Source organism: Ursus americanus, chromosome 13 (assembly GCF_024610735.1).
Source record: "Ursus americanus isolate L20-20 chromosome 13, mUrsAme1.1.p, whole genome shotgun sequence".
Classification (NCBI taxonomy): domain Eukaryota; kingdom Metazoa; phylum Chordata; class Mammalia; order Carnivora; family Ursidae; genus Ursus; species Ursus americanus.
The window spans coordinates 31405046-31425694 of record NC_142139.1 but is presented as its reverse complement, the minus strand read 5'-3'; the positions used below and the strand labels follow the sequence as shown (position 1 = coordinate 31425694).

At 45.0% G+C, this 20649-nt stretch overlaps 1 protein-coding gene across 1 annotated transcript in view; it reads left to right on the top strand.

The window, feature by feature from the left end:
- Positions 1-3110: 3110 nt before the first annotated feature.
- The window catches only part of RNF150 (ring finger protein 150), a 261612-nt gene continuing 244073 nt past the window's right edge, over positions 3111-20649 (top strand). The window contains exon 1 of the mRNA XM_045798931.2: positions 3111-4255. Coding sequence (XP_045654887.1) covers positions 3769-4255 — 487 coding nt within the window. The 5' untranslated portion in view covers positions 3111-3768. The remainder of the gene's footprint in view (positions 4256-20649) is intronic.

Sequence of the window (20649 nt, the reverse complement as noted above, 5' to 3'; positions counted from 1 at the left end):
GTCCGCCCAGTGATTCCCCATGTCCAGATTTGGGGCAGACGTTCTTGGCAAGAAATGTGAGAGAAATGATGCTGTGTTCCTCTCAGAGCATCACATGAGGCATGTGATGTGACCCACTCCACTCCTGGTGATGCTTATCTTGTTCCCCAGGTCGATCTGGTGTCTTCCAGGGTTTTCTTCAATATATTCACTATTTCCCTGCTGGTAATTAATAAGCATTTTTCAGGAGGTACTTCAAGACCAGGCTGTCCATCAAACATCCACCCACCAGTCTTAGCATCCACTGACGGCTCCTAACTGAATTAATCAACACTGCTGAATAGTGGCTTTCTATTTTCAACAATCTTATTAGTTTGAATTCTGCTATAAGGAAGAGCTGTCCCTTCTCCTCCATTTATTTATTCTATCATTATTTATTTATTCATTTATGGTAGCAGAGACTCATGGATTCCTGTTTTATCCAACAGGTTGTAATCAGTTACTATCATTATTTATTTTGACGCTCAAATTGTTCCAGATTTGGCCAATGGGAGCTCCATCCAGCCGGCTCATGTGTCCTTTCGGCACGTTTCCCATCATGTTTTGAGCACTGCCCTATAAGAGGTTCCAGGCTTACTGTGGATTTTCCCAGCCCAAGCCCTGGTTCTTTTACTGGAGGAGGGTACTTAGAAGCCAAGATCTTTTGGCCACTTAATGATCCATTGCTTCTAGCCTCTGAATGAAAAGAGTTATGGTGTACATGTGTGTGTGATTTCACACCCATTTTTATTTAATTTAATTTATTTTTTAAAGATTTTATTTATTTATTTGACAGAGAGAGAGAGACAGCCAGCAACAGAGGGAACACAAGCAGGGGGAGTGGGAGAGGAAGCAGCAGGCTCGATCCCAGGAATCTGGGATCACGCCCTGAGCTGAAGGTAGACGCCTAATGACTGAGCCACGCAGGTGCCCCTCACACCCATTTTTAAACTAATCCAACACCTCGGAGTTCTTCAGTGCTTTCTTTCTTTCCATATTTGTGAAGTTTTTTCCAACACTAAGAAACCTAGCTCCCATTATATTCAATATTTTACTTATTTGCCCAATGTCCCTGTAATTAATCACTTCCCATCCAGGATGCTGCCTTCTTGATCCTGTCATTTCTTTAGCCTCTAACTTTTCTAAGAGAAAGGAAGGATAGTGGTAGTCATGGATTGCTGGTTTGGGGATTTCCAACAAGCACTCTATTCCCCACCAGTGAGTCCCACACTATCACCCTTTCATGCTCCTGGCCTTGACCCAGTATTTACACAGAATCACAGCCTTTCACTTATTTCTTGCATGCTATTCTTTAACAGGCCATGATAAGAAACGTAGATGGTGGTGGGTTGCAGAAAATTATAGATCGGTTGGCTGTCCTTATTTATTTTAATGGATACAGTATTCTATTTCTTTAAAAAATGTGATTGTCCCACTTAAGTTTTGTTTTGTTTTTAATTTTTAAAAGATTTTATTTATTTATTTGTCAGAGAGAGAGCACACAAGCAGGAGCTGCAGACAGAGGCAGAGGGAGAAGCAGGTTCCCCGCGGAGCAAGAAACCCAATGCGGGGCTGGATCCCAGGACCCCGGGATCATGACCAGAGCTGAAAGCAGATGCTTACCCAACTTAGCCACTCAGGTGCCCAGGCAGTCATACATTCTTAATGATACAGATTCTCCAAGTGTTGTGGCTGGAGAAAAATTGCTAAGAGATGGAGAGGTTTGGGGAACCACTTTGGTTTGCTAAGGCATCTGTACAGAACCTAGCTAGGAGTTCTCAGCCAATGGACTCTTCCCTTCAGATCTCCAGTGGTTTAGGAACCAGCAGCCAGGCAGTCTCCACGTCTGCCTCCTTGGCATCAGGTACTATAAAAAGCACTGTCCCAATTGCCTAGAAGCCTATTTTCTAAAATGAGTAAGTTAGGAAAACACACAAAACCGGCACATCAAATACCATAGAGATGAATTCTTCTAAGCAGTTCTTCCTGTGCCTGCTTCTAATTTGGGGATAGCTGGGGCTCCTTGCTCTCCCCAAACAGCCACCAGCTGTTTGCACTGCTGCTGGAAAAAGAGAAGTTGTGCTGGGGGACTGTCATTAACAGAAAGCTGCAAACATACTAAGGTCTTATGGAAAAGGTGGACTTTTCCAGGTGGGAAGTTCAACGTGAGTGATTGAGAACCATCACTTGAATTATCTTAGAGACTTTATATGGCAGGTATCTCAAGCCAAGGAAACTGTTGGTGTAAAGTGTAACAACCTTCCAAACATTTAAATGGTAAGGGACTGTGCTGTGTCAGTTTTAAGAACACTCTTCTAAAGGGGCTGTACGCTCTGCTGAGGAGTTGTGATCTCTAGCTCCACCCAGAGAACGTGCTATAAACAATAACACAAAGAACCCTCCCTTGCCTGTTGACACTACCAGTCATGACAACCCAAATCAACACAGTGGAGAAATAGCGCACTCGGTTTCTTTTCTTATAGAGAAACACCCCTTTTGCAGGTAATTTTGTAAGAAAACAAATGCCACATGTTTGCTTCCGGATGGAAGGAAAGAAACCCATACCTCCCTCTAGTAGAGTGGTCCCTAGACCAGTAGCTTGGGCATCACCTGGGACCTTGTTAGGTATGTTCTGGAGCCCTACTCCAGTTGTGGTGAATTAGAAATTCTGTGGCAGGGCCCATCAGCCTGAGCGTTAACACCCCCCCAGGTGATGCTAATACACACTTAAATCTGATCGTCACTGCCCTAGAAAGTCCAGGCGTGGTGTTGGAAGGCCCTCGCTACCAATTTGCCTTAGCCTTTGGCCCTAGGGTGGGTAGTTACGAAGCTCGCTGCAGTTCTCCTGCACAGGACAAGGTTGTTTACGAGAGGCACGCTCGTTTCGCTATATTTAAGGCTCAGGAAGTTGTTCTTGCACGCGTAGGTCAGGGGGTCGCTTCCCCTTTTGCCTCCACCTGGACCAAGTCAAAGACTGTGTTGAGTTTGAGACCCGGCAGGGGTCGCTGCTGCCCATCTAGAAAGACGGAGGAAGCGTGGCAAGCGAAGCCCAGAATCTTTGACATCACACTAAGCTCCTCCTTGCACGCACACATTATACACACACACAAACATATACGGACATACACGGACCTCGTACTCCCCTCCGTCCGCTCTCTCCCTCTGCCCCTGAGCCGTCCCCTCCTCCGGCAAGTGTGTCCCCGGTGCGGCCCCCGGGCGAAGAGAGGAGCGCAGCGTCCACAGCGCCAGGGAGGCGGCGCGCAGCAGCAGCGGCCGCCGCGCCAGCAGCGGATCCGCTCGCCGGACCGCTCGGCGGCGGCGGCGACCGGGACACCCTCAGCAGCTCCCCCGGCTCCGAGCAGCCGCGCCCGCCCCCGCCGGGGCCGGAGCGCGCGGAGCCGCCACCCCGCACGCTCCTGGGGCCCCTGCCACCCCTATGAGAGAAGCAGAAGCCGGGCCCAGGAGCCGGACACTCGGCAGCTGGACTCCTCCTCTGCCCGCGCCCCACCAGCACCCGTGAAGCGAAATGCAGCCGCCGCGCTCCCGCTGAAAGGGGAAGGGGCCGGCGCCACCCCCTGGCTCGGAACCCGGCCCCCGCGGCGGCTGCGCGTCCCGGCCGCGGGCCCGCGGGCCCCGGGAGTGAGCGGCAGGAGGAGGAGAAGCCGCCGGCCGGGGTTGGCCGGGGCTGGGGAGGAGGGACGGCGCGGGGGGAGGGCGCGGGGGGCGGGGAGGGGGCCCCGGCGGATAAAGATGGCAATGTCTCTCATCCAAGCGTGCCGCAGTCTGGCTCTCTCAACATGGCTGCTTTCCTTTTGTTTCGTGCATCTGCTCTGCCTGGACTTTACCGTGGCTGAGAAGGAGGAATGGTACACCGCCTTCGTGAACATCACCTACGCGGAGCCCGCGCCGGACCCCGGGCCCGGAGTGGCGGGCGGCGGCGGCGGCACGGAGCTGCACACCGAAAAGACTGAGTGCGGGCGCTACGGGGAGCACTCGCCCAAGCAGGACGCCCGCGGGGAGGTGGTCATGGCCAGCTCGGCCCACGACCGCCTCGCCTGCGACCCCAACACCAAGTTCGCCGCCCCGGCCCACGGCAAGAACTGGATAGCCCTCATCCCCAAGGGCAACTGCACGTACAGGGATAAGATCCGGAACGCGTTCCTGCAGAACGCCTCCGCGGTGGTCATCTTCAACGTGGGCTCCAACACCAACGAGACCATCACCATGTCCCATGCAGGTAAGCGCCCCGGGCGGGTGCGCGGCGGACGCGGGGGAGGGGGAGCCCCAGGGGATGTAGGCGCCGAGAAGGATCCAGCGCCTGCCTCCTAGCTCCTTTCTGGGAAGTCTGTGCAGAAGACGCGTCTCTGTTCCCTGGACCTATTAAGTTTTGCTTCGCGTTACTTTGGGGGTTTACCAAGCAGGACTAATCGGATCGGGGAAGGCGGGCGGGGGTGGGGGGGGTGTCAGAGAGTGTGTTCCGGTTAGCATAGAGCCGCTGCGGCGTGGGTTCGCCGAGGTGGACTAACTTTTCCCAGGAGGATCTGGACGGTGAAGTTTGGGGGCAGGGCTCGCCTGTCGTTCTCAGTTATTGACCGGCCCCGCACCTGTTTGGAGCCGGTAGATCTGATAACTCAGCTCTGCGCTCACTCGTGTGTGCATCGGGTACGCTCCTGATGCAGGCGTTCGTGTGTCAAGAGGCGGGTAGGGTTACTGGTGCTGGCAGTTCACCACCGCTAACTTGCTCCTTCAAGTCAGGTTTCAGCCCTTCCTGGGAGATTAAGAGTTTCCCCCTCCCTGCTGGGTTGACGACGCACGTCGTTAATAATAATAAAAATCCTGTGCTCTGTGTCATTCAGGCACGATGGTAAATAATCCTCAACCGGCCACGAAGAGCGTGGTGGCCATAAAGTTATGCCTACTTTTCCAGTATTGCATTATCCTTTGTCTCATTGGGAGATTAAATATGCTGAAGGTTTTCTTGCGAGAATGAGGCGACTTCAGGGTAGAAAGAATAAGCTTTTCTTAATGATTGAGGAGTGCCAGGGCTAGAAATACATTACTGCCCTGAAACTCATAATTATTTACCCGTAGGCCTGACATACCACTGCTTCCCTGATAGGAACCAAAAACAAACAAACAAACAAACCCAACAAAAACAAAAAAACACAGAACTCTCCAGGCTTGTCAGCATAACCAGCTACTTTTAGCAGACTGGCCTACTTGAGTTGGGCCCTCCTTCCCCAGGGGTGGTTCCTGGGTTAAGGCTGTGGCATCCATAAGGGTGTGTGTGTGGGGGGGGAGAAGAAATGACAGATGCATTTTTCTGACTGTGTTGCCTGATCAAAAATGTCATTTTCTTTAAAAGCTAGGTTTTAACAAACAGCTATGCTACTGAAATGGGCTGTATTGTTGGGGGGGGGGTGCATTCTTGGGGAGAAGTTTTTCTTCTGAGAGCTATATCACCTGTTAATGAGGTATAGAATTGGTCTGCCTCTTGTAATAGACACCAGCTGTCTTCAACAAGGAAACTGTCAGCCTTAACACAAACAGGTGAAATGGGGAAAGTTCAGTGCTTTTAATAGGCCAGAAAAATGCAGTCCCTTAATTAATGAAGAGGAGAGGCAGTTCACTTAGAAAAGCTATGATACAGCATTTAGCAGAACTTGATCTATTTTCTTGAGCTCAACAGTTTTGTAGGGTAAAAGATTGTACCCCAACATTGAGTCATAGGAACACTCCTTAAACTTTATGATATTTGAGGATTTGGAGGACTGTGGAAGAGCACTTTAGGTCATGTAAAATATCTTTAAATAAACATTTAATATCTAAACTCTGATTTGAGGGGTACTGAAGGAGGTTTTTTTGCTCTGTAAATTCCAAGAGGATTGTTAGCTAATTTGCAGGATTCCTTAAATGTTTCTCTGTGCATATGCATGAAATGTTAGACTTGGCTTCTTTGAACAGAAAGAGGCATCATTTGTTCCTGTCTAAAAAGGTTCTCAGGAGCTGCCAACACATTGGATCAATTAATGGCTTGCTTGTTCTTAAAGAAAGCAGTAGGCTGATTTTCCATACAAATGATGCTTAAGACAGAGTGGGAGTAAAGGGTTTGGTAATAGTTTGAACATTAAAGGCTAAAAAATGTAAATGAAATTCTCTATTATTTTGTTTCCAAAAATGTGTTAAGGCTCTGTCTGCTAATGGCCATAAAGCTTCCATATTATTTGACATATTGCCATATTAGGAGACTCTGTATTCGTGTTAGTCAGAGATTGCATTGATTTCTGCTAAAGTCTCATTATTAAGGAGATACATGACTGGGTAGCTTGGCAAATCCTTCACTTTTAAATATTTCTCCCACATTTCAAACCCTGCACTGATCTCGCTGTCCATGTCTTTCCCCTCAGCTCCAGAACTTGCTCTACTTTTTTCTATTTAAAGTCCTATTTCTAAATTCATCTTAGGAAATGGTGTACATTTTAGATGCAGATCAGTATTCTTATTTTGTGAACATGGGGTGCAATACGCCAGAGGATCCTTGCATTTGTAAACTTTTAGTCTCCAAAAAGCTAACATCAGGCTTTGCCTGTTCTTCTTGTTTGTTTTTAAATCTCACCTCTCCTCTAAATCCCTTATTTTTTGGAACTGATAGCTTTCGGGTGAGAAGGTCAGAATTTAGTTATGCAACCCATCGTATAATATCTATGCATATGGGGTGATATGACCCCGACACACCCACTACCTTGAAATTCAGTTAAATAGCAATCGGTTCCCCTTCCCCTTTCCATATAGACTTTCTGATTTTTTTTTTTCTTTTCCTGCTGAAATGATTTTGGGTTTCTGCCACTTCTGCAGTTATGGTTTCTCATTCACAAAGACACAGATTCTCCTGGAATACACTAGTAGTTTTACTTGGTAACCACTTTTTAAAAATCTTTTAAAAAATATGACTGCTTTATGGAGAGAGAATTCACATTTACAATTCACACATTTAAAGTCTGCAATTTAACGGCTCTTACTATACTGAGAATTGTACAACCCTCACCACTAATTCTGAAGAGAAACCCTCCATGCATTAGTAGTTACTCCTCATTCCTCCCCAACCCCCCAGCCCTAGGCGATGACTAATCTGCTTTCTGCGTATTTGCCTATTCTGGACATTTCATTTACATATGGTCCCCGAGTTAGAGTTAGGATGGTTTGACTTCATGATGGTGTAAAAGTGATACACATAAAGTAGAAACTGTACTTCGAATTTTTATTATTTTTTTTTAATCTTTTCCTGGGCTAGCAATATGCCGCTTGATACTCTGTCATGCCTGGCAGCAGCCAGCTAAAGCTCCCAGCCACTCAGAATAAACAACGGATACACTTACAACCATTCTGTACCCATATTACCATTCTTTTTTTTTTTTTTTTTTACTTTCAGCATGGCATTCAATAAAGTAAATGAGATATTCAACATATTATTATAAAATAGGCTTTGTGTTAGATGATTTTGCCCAACCGTAGACTAAGTGTTCTGAACATGTTTAAGGTAGGCTAGTCTGAGCTCTGATGTCCATAGGTTAGGGGTACTTAATGCATCTTCAACTTACGATGGGTTTATTGGGATGTAACGTCATTGTAAGTTGAGGAAGATCTATAAATGGAATCATGTAATATGTGGTTTTATGTGACTGGCTTCTTTCACTTAGCATGATTTCAAGATCTATCAATGCTATAGCATATATCAATACTGCGTTCCTTTTGTTGCAAATATTTTATTGTACGGATATACCACATTTCATTTATTCATCAATTAATAAACATCGGGGTAATTTCCACTTTTGTTTATGGATAATGCTGCTACGAACGTTCGTGTCCAGGTTTGTGTGTGGACATGTCTCTTGAGTATATAGGTAGAAGTGGAATTTCTGGGTCCTGTTTCAACCTTTTGAGGAACTGCCTGATTGTTTTCCGAAGCATCTGAATCATTTCACGCTCCTACCAGCACTCTATGGGGGTTCCATTTTCTCCGTATCCTCATCAACACATGTTACATTTTTGACTTTGGCCAACCTGTCCAAGAGTAGTATCTTCACTGAGGTTTTAAGCTGCATTTCCCTGCCGACTAATGGTTACTTTTAACATAGTCTTGATTTCTTTTTCTGCTTTTCATTTTGCTTCTTTTCTCCTTGTTTGCCATCACTTGTCCTTTCCTGGACTTTGAGCTCATACACTTTTTGTCCTACAGAAGAGAGAAAGATTAATAGAGAAAAATCTACCTCTTCCAATTAAAGCCCATGGACCACAGACTTTACATGTCCCCTATAAAAGGACGTGGGGAAGTGCCTTTTTGGTTCTTTAGCCTCTGCCTAAGTTTTCCTTGAGTAAAAAGCTATATAGGAATGTAGCTGCTGCCAGTGAGAGTCCTAGAAGTGAACTGTCAGGGGAGGGTAAAGGCCTTGAGACCCCACTTATCTCCTTGGAGCTGGTCAGATGCCTGTGAACCTTCTTATGGTGCAGTCTGAGGGAAGTCCTATCAGAAATCTATAGTGGCAGTTTCGGGAAGTGGTTAATTAGTGTGACCTCCAGGGCCAACCACTTGGGTTTGTGTCCTCGCTCTCCTGCTTTCTTTGTATCTTTTTTTCCTTAAGATTTTATTTATTCATTTGAAAGAGCGCGTATGCGCACAAGCAGGGGGAGGGGCAGAAGGAGAGGGAGAAGCAGGCTCCACGCTGAGCGGGGAGCCTGATGTGGGACTCGATCCGGGGACCCTGGGAGCATGACCTGAGCCAAAGGCAGACTCTTAACCCAGGCACCCCTCTTACTGTGTCTCTTTCAGCAAGTGGCTGTACCCCTCAGGGCTTCATTTGCCCTGTTTGTGAAATGAGGGATAACAGTACCTACCTTGGTTGTAATTAAATGGGTCAGTACACACACGTACAGTGCTTTCATCTGTAGCCGGCACGTAGCAGTCAATAAATGTGACCCTTACACGCATTGTACACAGTGATACACAGAGCCATAAACTGGATCATCAGAGCCTTCGGGTGCACTGAGGCCCTGGGAAAGATCACTTTACTTACCCTCTTATGCTTTGAAGACCAGGGCGGTAGTGCTAATTTCTTTTCGTGGCTTCTGTGATTTGAGACAGGCTATTCCAGCTCCCTCTGATGGTTGGTGAACGTTTGAGGATTCTCCTGTTACACGTGTGCCTCTCTCTTGGCTGAAATTGAAATCTCCTAGCAGGGACGTGCATGATGAACATGGTAGATCTGTGAGTGTGTGGAGACAGTTTGTGACTGGGTTGTGACATCGAAGGAAGGATACCTTTTTTTTTCCTTTTTTAAAAGAATGTGTTTGCTATCTTTGTCTATTGCTAGTGTATAGTGAAAGGGAAATGAGAAGACTAAACGTCCAGCTGAATGGAAGAACATTTGAGGGACTTGGTCCCTAATAGTCCTCGGAGATGACAGAAAGGAGGAGGTGGTCGAAGTACTTGATTAGAGAATAAGCTCAGTGTGGTGAGGAGGAGCCCAGGATGGAGGATATCCCTTGTAAACTAGGACTTCTCCAAGGCTGGAGGAGAAAACAGGAAGCTTTTTAATGCTTTCTTGTTTTGGCGGGTGCTAAGAGTTTAATTTATGGGTTCATGCTACATTTGTGGCCGTTATTTTAATTTCTGATTTCTAATGGCTACCTTTGCCTTAACCTCTGTAAAGAAACTAGCTGCTAGAACTTTTTTCAGGACTCCTGATTTTCTAGGCCATGTGTGGTTTTGTTTTAATTAGTATGTTTGCAGTAACTCTCTTCCTTAGCATATTGTAGTTCTCTCTCTGGAAGTAATGTTGGCCATGCAGTGCTTACTCTGTCACGCATGCGGTAAGCACCTTATGTGTATTAGCTCATTTAATTCTCCCAACAACACTCAGGTGGGTACTGTTGTTATCCCTGTTTCACAGACCAAGGAACTGAAGCCTAGACAGGAGAGGTGCTCTGCAGGTGGCAAGCGGTGGAACCAGGCTTGCAAACCTGAGTAGTGTGTCTCCCGAGCCTGTGCTCCATATGCTCTCAGCTTGAAGGACACTATGAAAACTAGACGGGGACTGTGAGGACTTAATGGATACAGGAAGTGAGCTCAAGCTGATTCTTAGCTCAGAATCCTTTAGCAAGTCTGCAGGCTGAATGCACTGTTGACTCACAGGCTGCATGTCTGTGCTGGGAGAGGTGGGACCTTATGTTAAGGGCTCTCCTCCTTCAGGCATGCCTCTGATTAACTGGCTTGGGGTCACTCACGCTTTCTGTTCTGGATCTCTGTTTTCATGCTCTATAAAAGCTTTGGGTTAGTTGATCTCTAAGAGTTGTTTGAACTCCATAATTTATTCCTTATAGGTTCAGAAATCAAGATATTTCTACTCAAATTCAGATTTCTGGCTTCCTCACAAAAACTGATGACAGGGACCTGTGTCCCACATGGCAGCAGCCGGCTGGAGCAGAGCAGTGGCTAGCCACTAATAGGGGCAGTGCGCTCTTTGGTTGGCCCCAATCCCCATCACTTCTGGCCTGTGCCACTCCTTTATGCCCCTTCCTCAACCCCAAGGCCAGTGTATTTGGGGTCCCCACTTGATGGCGTCAAACCAAGGTTAGTGAAGAGAAGTTCTAGAAAGTAGACTTCTTTAGTAAAGGGAAATGTTCAGAAGCAAAGAACTGTATGAGGGGGAGAGGCTTCCTGGGGTAGATGAAGCTTTCTCTTGTGTTCAGATTGAAATCAGAACGGGTTTGCTGTGGAATAGCTGAATGTAGGAGTCATGCACAGGGTTCCACTGGGTGATGCCTTAAGGGTCTTCTGAAGCCTGAGCACCCATGATTCTCTGAAATTTGGATATGTAAGAAACATTTAAGAGCCTCAGTTTCCACTTAGATTTTCTGTATATGTCTTTAGAGGAAAATACCATTTATGCTTGTTCTTAATCTCCCAGGCCAATATCACCCTCCACACTTGATGTTTATATACTTCTTTATGTGGTACTAAACTACTTCTTCACCTGTCTCTCCGATGGCACACAGACTTGCAATAGCCAGGAATTCCAGACGCTGTTATTAAAAGTCATAATTCAGTGTCAGTGTTAGATAACATTCCTGGCGGTGTGACTTCATATGGCCTGGGCATTTCAAGAAACTGTATGCCTTGTTTACTCAGTTTGGGTCCTAGAAATACATATTTGGGGGATTTGGAAGGAATCCTACAGTCTACCTTCCTGTCTTTAGTAAGCATTCCATCCTCCTCTCTCCCGATGGCTCTGTTCTTAAAGATCCCCAGGCTTCGCAAAAAGGAAGGAATTTTAGGACTAGGAAATTTGGAAAGATTTAGAAAGAATCCAGGACTTTAGAACTCCTAGTTTTCTAGAAAGGAACGATTGAGCTTCTGATGCAACATTAATTTATCTAGACACCAGGCTCCATTTTTTTAAAAGGAGCGTACCTGTTATCGTTGCTTTTCTAGACGTAGAACTTAGTATATAAAGAATGTAATATTTTCATGGCCCCTGAAAGTCTTCAGCCTATCCCTGGAGGAGATGCCCCCTCTCATATACACTCTAGAGTCCGTCTTCTCTTACTGCTGAGTGACTGAGGTGATGCCCCAATTCCCTGTATTTGAACATGTAAATTGAGAGATGGTAAGTTTGAGTTAAAATGGAACTCAAATCCTATTCAGATTATCTCTGCTCTTGAGGATTTTGTTGGTAATATAAGACCCCGAGAAAAAAAGGCCGCCTTATGCTGTGCGATTGTTCTTTATGAAGTTGCAATTACAGTGGTTTTGTTCCGTGGAAACCTTGTCTGTAGGTTTAATGTCATTTTTTATTTTAAACACTGAAGGATTAATCCCTTGGCAGTTTAACTTAAGGTAAGACAAGTGTGTTTTACATATTGAAATAAAAATATTAATGATTATATTTCTAGTTCTTTTTTCTCTAGGAGAGGAAAGTTAAATTTCTTTTACTTCAAAAACATTGGTAATAAATTGATTTCTGTAAGTATCTTAATTTTTTTGTCTATTCCATAGTATATGTGTATTTAGAAAGTTTTTTCATCAGAAATAAGCATCCTTTGTCATAAAATGAAAACTTATGCATTAGATTGTTAGCCCTTTTTTTTATATGAAATATGTGTTCATACATTGAATAATAGAGGTTAAAGATTAGAAATAATTTTGTGTTACATGTATGGCTCATTCATGTCCTTTCCAGGCAAAGATATATAATGAGTATATATTTTAGGTAAGATCCAGGAAATGTTTTTTTAACCAATTCAACCTGCTATCGAGCGATAACATCGTAAGTGGCTTTTTACATAGTCTGCTAAAGCACTGTTGAGAAGGCAAAGATTTGACATTTTTCTAAGTGTTGACCTGCACAAATCCCTCTTTTTTCCTCAAATTTTTCTCTTTTTCTGGTCCCCACTTTCCACAGAAGAAATCGTCAGGCCATTCTGTAGCTGTGAGCCGACTAAACCTACATCAGGAATGTGATTTCAAAACCCCTAGAGAATAGTGGAACAGGAAAGATGTTTTCCCCTCTCTTTACCAGAAAGCTCCTTGAAATGTTCTTCCTCCCAGAGACCCACAGGACTGGCTGCCTGGGTTAGGTCCCTTCTCTAAAGTGACCTCATCACTAAGGCACTCCCCAGCTCCTCTATTTAAAACAGCAGCATCCCTCCCCCACTCACCATCCCCAGCACTCCCGACCCCTCTCCCTGCTTCATTTTACTTCTCATTAACATGTTTCATTGTCTGTCTTCTCCTCACCCCCCAGTATAAGAGCCACAAGCAACAGGGCTTTAGACATTTTTTGTTCATCGTAAAGTTCCCAAAGCCTAGAAGAGTCCCTGGTGCATGGAATGTGCTCAGGAAATATTATTAAGATCTGTTAAATAACCTGGAGACTGGAAAGATGGACTGTGTTAATATGTATCTAATGTCATGAAAAAATATTCTATGAAACTAAAATTTTTCTTAGCTTTTGACTTACATAAGTGAAGTCAGGGAGATTCTAATTAGAGTCTCCCGCTAAAATGCTTATTCCTCCTGTAGAATGTGGCAGGAAGTAAGTGCCTGGTTCATCTTCTTGGTCTAAAGCGAAAAAGACATAAGCAGAAGGGTATCAAAAACAAGCTGTAACCAAATACAGTTCTGTACATGTGTTTATTGTCCTGCTTTAGGAAAAAAGTATATATTTTTTCTCTTGTTTTAAATGAGAGACATATGCTTAATAGAAAAACTTGAAAATATGGAACATTTAAAAAGAGGGAAGATAATAAAAACCATCTATAACTCAACCACTCAACTCTTTTTTTCATTATGTGAATACATATTTACTTTTACCAGCTTGGGAATATATTGCATATGTTTTATAGCTTTTTTTCAATTTAAGGGTACATTTTGAAATTTGTTTCCATGATATTTCTGTGATGATCCCACTTTCCCCCGACATAAACAGTGCTGCTATAAACATCCTTATGTACCCCAAAATGCGTGCGTATCCATGATTACTTTTCTTCGGTCAAGTTCCCGAGTATGGGACTAGCTAGAGGTTTTTCATGGGCAGCTGTGGAGCAGGGGTTTTGGTAACCCACTTAGTGTGAAGTCTTCAGGGGTATGCTCACTCACGAGGACGGCTCCATTGAAGGAGAAGGAACATCTCTCTGTTATTGGTGCTGCTGTGGGGGCCTAGCGTAGCTTTTCTGCAGGATTTTGCTCCAAGCTAGACCAGTCTGGCAGCTGGGGCAAGACGCAGTAGGTGGCGGATCAGAAGAAATGAAGCCTGGGTAAGAGGATCATCAGGACTGCAGCTGGTGGAACGCCTCTCTGCTCCCTGACATTCATCTAAGTCTTGGAGATGTTAAATGCAGATTGAACAGTGTGTTAGGAAATGCGGGTTTCAGCTGTGGCTGTACCTCGCGTTGGCTTTACCATTGGCAAGTGACTTCCCCCCTCTGGGTCTCATTTTCTGTCATTTGGAGGTGATAGGCAGGAGACTCCTGGAGGGGGACGTGGTTTAGAGCAGTGGTTCTCCACTCTGGCTGCACGTCAGAATCATCTGGGGAGTTTAAAAATTACAGATGCCCAGCTTCCACATGCGGAGATTCAGGTGTAATCAGTCTGGTGGGCGCAGGACTCTCCAGATGAGTCCAATGTGCAGCCAGGGCTGGCAGCCACCACGCTGGGTGAATCTAAAGGTTGCCTCGAGTTCCAACATCCCGTAGTTCTTAATAACTTAAAGAAATACTGTTTTTTTTTTTCCCGTTAATATCTGAATTCTACAGGAGTATGTTTTTAAATTTCAGGATTATAATGATTAAAACTAAGAGGGTGTGTACAATAAGTATTATTTCAAGACCTGAGTTAGTGATTCTCTAATAATAACCAGATTTTGGGGACCAGCGGGAACACAAACAGATGGCAAACACAGCAAGTACAGGAAAGCACACAAACTTCTGTAACAGTCAAAAAAGAATACAATAATGAGTCAGAAAAGATGAGACATTTTAATTAAGTGGGGTGAAATTTCATCGATGTGCTAAATGTTCATTATCTTGATCGTAGGCTTCTGGCATAAGAGGTAGAATGCCATGTTATTTTTACTGAGTAGGAAGTATCGCATTTGGCACATCATGGTTGTCCTTACCCAGTTCGGGAGGCCGTATACGGTGGTGATGGTGGTGAGAAAGACAGTTCTGGTCCACAACTGGCCTGGGTCTGAACTGACAGAGTCACTTGCTTAGGGAGACCTAAAGCACCGTATGTATGGAGGTAGAAACTTGAAGTCTTCTGGTTGGTGAGAGTGATGGGAGGACTCTAGGATTTGAGTACAGTGGAAAAGGAACTGTCAAGAACTAAGAGTCTTGCGGGGCAGAGAGGGCTAGAAGCTCAGGAAGCAAGGGATTAACCTAAGTCTTCACCTGTGAATGAGTCTCATATGTTGTCCGTCAGAACTGTTGTGAACTCACACAATGCAGGGAAGGGGCAACTGTGAGCATTTAATTGTCAAAAGAAATATATTCGGGCTCGGACTACAAACTGACCAGATGATTCCCAGCTGTCATGATCTCTGCCTGGGCTGTTGTCATTCCCGGCCGATGTCCAGTTTCCTTTCCTGCCCCCCCCTGCAATCTGTTCTGCATGCTGCAGACCGGCTGAAGTTTCAAAAATCAAAGGACATCACTCCCTGCCTCAGATCTTCTGGGGTCTGTGTATCATACTTGGAACCAAGTCCAAGTTCTTGCTGTCACCCCCAGGGCCTGGCCCGGCGTTGTCCCTGCCTCCTGTCCAAGCGTCCTTTCCAGCCATGTTTCCCCTCCCTCACTCTTTCCCAGCCCCTCCTGCTGGTTTTCAGATATGCCCAACCTGCTGCCACTTAGGGCCTGTGGAACGCTCTTTCCTCCAGCTTTCCTGACAGAATTACTACGTATTTATACAGCAAATCATCTCTTTATGGAATGTCTCTTTATACTTCTGAAATGTGTGAGAATGACTCCCAAACAGGAATGTCTGGTAGACATTTATCTGTTTCCCCCTTATTTAACCAACTTATTTTTTTCAATTCCACTTGCTCTTCTATCCCCTGTACCCTGAGGGGAATACCCTACAGCAAAGTACAGTGTGGTGGCTCTAGAATCATGGGAGTTAAGCACTCACGTGGGCAGGGAGAGTTACCAGTCACCACCCTCCATTTTTTGCAGGTTTCTTCCAGAGTTTTGTATGGCTCGCTCCTTTATATCAACAGACTCTGCTCAGTTGCCCCCTTTATCAAGAGTTTTCCCTGGCCACATCAAGTTTTGTGGGGCTTTTTGTTTTGTTTTTTTATCTGCTATTCATTCTCTCCTCCTTTATTCTCCCTTATGTTTTTTCATAGCATTTATCACCATTTGAAATTGTTCCATTATTTCATCCGTTAATTTACTTGATTACTGTTTATCTACCTTAGGAGACTATAAACTCCACAGAGACAAGGTTCTTGTCTAAACTGCTGTATTCCTGGAGCTTGACACGTTAAAGGCATCTGGCAAGTATCTATGGAGAATGAGTGGGTAAAGGAAAGGTGGGACACGTACCCAGCCATAGTTTCCAGCTGCATTGCTCACTCAAGGGACGAAGTAATGACTCCTGTAACATCTACATTATTTGCCTTATGTTGAAGTTAAGATTTGAATGATTAAAAACTTTTTTTATAATAATATTTTTTATTATGTTAGTCACCATACAGTATATCCCTGGTTTCTGATGTAAAGTTCAACGATTCATTAGTTGCGTATAACACCCAGTGCACCATGCAGTATGTGCCCTCCTTACTACCCATCACCAGTCTATCCCATTCCCCCACCCCCCTCCCCTCTGAAGCCCTCAGTTTGTTTCTCAGAGTCCGTAGTCTCTAAAAATTTTCTTATCCTGTGCACAGGGGTACTGCCTGACCTGAATTTAACCCTTGATAAGGTGCCCCCTTATAGGGCTCATGGAACCATTCTTTCCCTATTCATTATTCCCAGCAAAATGGAAAGGGCCTTTTTCTTTTGGCTTCCCTTCAGGAATGTTGGGAAGTCTGGAGCGGGAAGCCAGTCATTATTTTCTGAGATCTTCTCCAATCCTACCAATGTGTCTGAGGAGACCTGGATGCTTACTCCCCAGTACCTAAAAACAAGTGCTTCTCTGTTCTGAGGCGCTTTGCTTTGGTGGTCTGCAACCAATCTTTTTTTTTTTTTTTTTTTTTTTTTTTACCGATAATGGAATAGAAATGTCCTTTGGAGTCACCTGTGAGGAAATACAGCAAGAGATCTGAAAGAAGTAGCTGGGCGTAGTGCTGCCTGGATGGTTTTACTCAGAGCTGGGCATCTGGTAGACTTCATACTTCAAGGGGACCCGAGTGTTACTGCAAGGAAAGGTTATAGGTTGAGGGTAAACCCTATTTGTGTGGTTTATGAATCCGTCTCTCTGTGTACACACTACTTCATTCCAGAAGAATCTAAAGTTAATGGAGCAGGAAAAAGGATGTCAGGAATTCTCCAATGAAGGAAATAGCAAATGACAAATGATCAGTGAGATATGCCAAATTGTGACCTTTTGGGCAGTGAGAGAAATCTCAGGTTTTCTCTTAAATCTGAGTAAGAGGAATTTGCTAAAGCAACTGTTGGCTGCAGCATTGAAGTTTGCTCTAGAAGGAATTTAATTTCTTATGTATTTGCATGCCTTTACTTTTTAGCTCTTAAGAACATATGCATAGAGGGAGGAGTTGAGATGGCGGAGGAGTAGGAGACACCTTTTTCAGCAGGTCCCCCGAGTCGAGCTGGATAGGTACCAGACCAGCCTAAACAACCACGGAATCAGCCTGAGACGCAGGAAGATACATCTGGATCTCTACAAATGAACATCTCCAGCGCTGAGTATTGAGGTACGAAGCGGGGAGCCATGAAACCGCGCACAGATATCGGAAGATAAATGGAAGGGGGAGGGAGCCACCGCGTTCGAGCGCCCGGAAGCGGTAGCCACTTGCACGGGGGAGCGGGCGGGCTCGAGGTCGACACCCGCAAAACAGCAGACTGAGACCGTGAGCCCGGTGCGCGCGCCACCAGGCGTCTCGCGGAACACCGGAATCCCGGTGCGCTCACTGGATCCAGACTGAGACCGGGAGCTTCTGGAGCGTGCGCGGGGAGACTGGCGGCTGGCGGCGTTAGAAACACAAAGGACAGAGACGCGCCGGCCCTGGAAGTGAGGGCTGGGACGCCGGGTGTGGGGCGCACATCCCGGGACGCTGCAGGGTTGAGCAGCACCAACAGTAACAGAGTTAAAGTGGCCAGAACATCAGTGGAGAACGGGCCGCAATCCCTCTGTTCTGTGACAGAGGCTGAAATTCGGCCGCTGCTGCTGACTCTCAGAAGAGGCACAGCAAACAGCCAGGGAAAGACGCCAGAGAACAAAAGCCTGGAAGTACCGGCTCAGAGAGTGTCCATCCCCATCCCCCCTCGCAGGGGACACGGAGACTCTACCCAAACAGGGTTGCCTGAGTATCGGCGCAGCAGGCCCCTCCCCCAGAAGGCAGGCTGAAAAATCAAGAAGCCCACAACCCGGGGCGCCTGGGTGGCGCAGTCATTGAGCGCCTGTCTCCAGCTCAGGGCGTGATCCCGGCGTTCCGGAAAGGAGTCCCTCATTGGGCTCCTCCGCTGGGAGACTGCTTCTTTCTCTCCCACTCCCCTGCTTCTGTTCCCTCTCTCGCTGGTTGGCTGCCACATAAATAAATAAATAAAATCTTTAAAGAAGAAGCCCACATCCCTAAGATCCCTATAAAACAAGGGGCATGATCTGGGACCCAGTCAATAATTTGGGCTCTGGACAACCCTGCAACCTCTCCTCATCAGAATGACAAGAAGGAGAAGCCCCCCCCCCCCCCCAGCAAAGAAAAGACAGTGAATCTGTGGCCTCTGCCAAAGAAATAATGGATATGGATGTAACCAAAGTATCAGAAATGGAATTCAGAGTAACGATGGTCAAAATGATGAGTAGAATTGAAAAAACTATTAACGAAAAGGTTACTGAGAATATAGAATCCCTAAGGACAGAAATGAGAGCGAATCTGACAGAAATTAAAAATTCTATGAGCCAAATGCAGGCAAAACTAGAGGCTCTGACGGCCAGGGTCACAGAAGCAGAGGAACGGGTTAGTGAATTGGAGGATGGGTTAATAGAGGAAAAAATGAAAATAGAAGATGGTCTTGAAAAAATCCACGCCCACGAATGTAGGTTACGGGAGATTACTGACTCAATGAAACGATCCAATGTTAGAATCATCGGCATCTCCGAGGGGGTGGAGAAAAACAGAGGTCTAGAAGAGATATTTGAACAAATTGTAGCTGAAAACTTCCCTAATCTAGCAAGGGAAACAAAAATTCGTGTCCAAGAGGCAGAGAGGACCCCTCCCAAGCTCAACCACGACAAGTCTATGCCATGGCACGTCATAGTGCATTTCGCAAATATTAGATCCAAGGATACAGTATTGAAAGCGGCCAGGGCAAAGCAATTTCTCATGTACCAAGGCAAAGGCATCAGAATTACGTCAGACCTGTCTACACAGACCTGGAATGAGAGAAAGGGTTGGGGGAGCATATTTAAAGCTCTTTCAGAGAAAAACATGCAGCCAAGGATCCTTTATCCAGCAAGGCTGTCATTCAGAATTGATGGAGAAATAAAGACATTTCAGAATCGCCAGTCACTAACCAATTTCGTAACCACGAAACCAGCCCTACGGGAGATATTACGGGGGGTTCTATAAAAGTAAAAAGGCCCCAAGAGTGATACAGAACAGAAAGTCACAGCCAATACAAACAAAGACTTTACTGGCAACATGGCGTTATTAAAATCATATCTCTCAGTAATCAGTCTTAATGTTAATGGCTTAAATGCTCCCATAAAACGACACAGGGTTGCAGATTGGATAAAAAGAAATGACCCATCCATTTGCTGTCTACAAGAGACTCATTTCGAACCCAAAGATGCATTCAGACTGAGAGTAAGGGGATGGAGTACCATCTTTCACGCAAATGGACCTCAAAAGAAAGCTGGGGTAGCAATTCTCATATCAGATAAATTGGATTTTAAACTACAGACTATAGTTAGAGACGCAGAAGGGAACTATATTATTCTTAAGGGAAGTATTCAACAAGTGGATATGACAATTATAAATATATATGCCCCCAACAGGGGAGCAGCAAGATACACAAGCCAACTCTTAACCAGAATAAAGAGACATATAAATAAAAATACATTAATAGTAGGGGACCTCAACACTCCACTATCAGAAATAGACAGAACACCCTGGCAAAAACTAAGCAAAGAATCAAAGGCTTTGAATGCCATACTCGACGAGTTGGACCTCATAGATATATATAGAACACTACACCCCAGAACCAAAGAATACTCATTCTATTCTAATGCCCATGGAACATTCTCAAGAATAGACCATGTTCTGGGACACAAAACAGGTCTCAACCGATACCAAAAGATTGAAATTATCCCCTGCATATTATCAGACCACAACGCTCTGAAATTGGAACTCAACCACAAGGAAAAATTTGGAAGAAGCTCAGACACTTGGAGACCAAGAACCATCCTGCTCAGGAATGACTCGATAAACCAGGAAATCAAAAATCAAATTAAACAATTTATGGAGACCAATGAGAATGAAAATACAACAGTCCAAAACCTATGGGATACTGCAAAGGCAGTCTTAAGGGGGAAATACATAGCCATCCAAGCCTCACTCAAAAGAATAGAAAAATCTAAAATGCAGTTTTTATATTCTCACCTCAAGAAGCTGGAACAGCAACAGAGGGACAGGCCTAATCCACGCACGAGGAAGCAGTTGACCAAAATTAGAGCTGAAATCAATCAAGCAGAAACCAGAAGTACAGTAGAGCAGATCAACAGGACCAGAAGCTGGTTCTTTGAGAGAATCCATAAAATTGACAGACCACTGGCAAGACTTATCCAAAAGAAAAGAGAAAGGACCCAGATTATTAAAATTATGAATGAAAAAGGAGAGGTCACGACGAACACCATTGAAATTGGAAGGATTATTAGAAATTTTTATCAACAGCTAT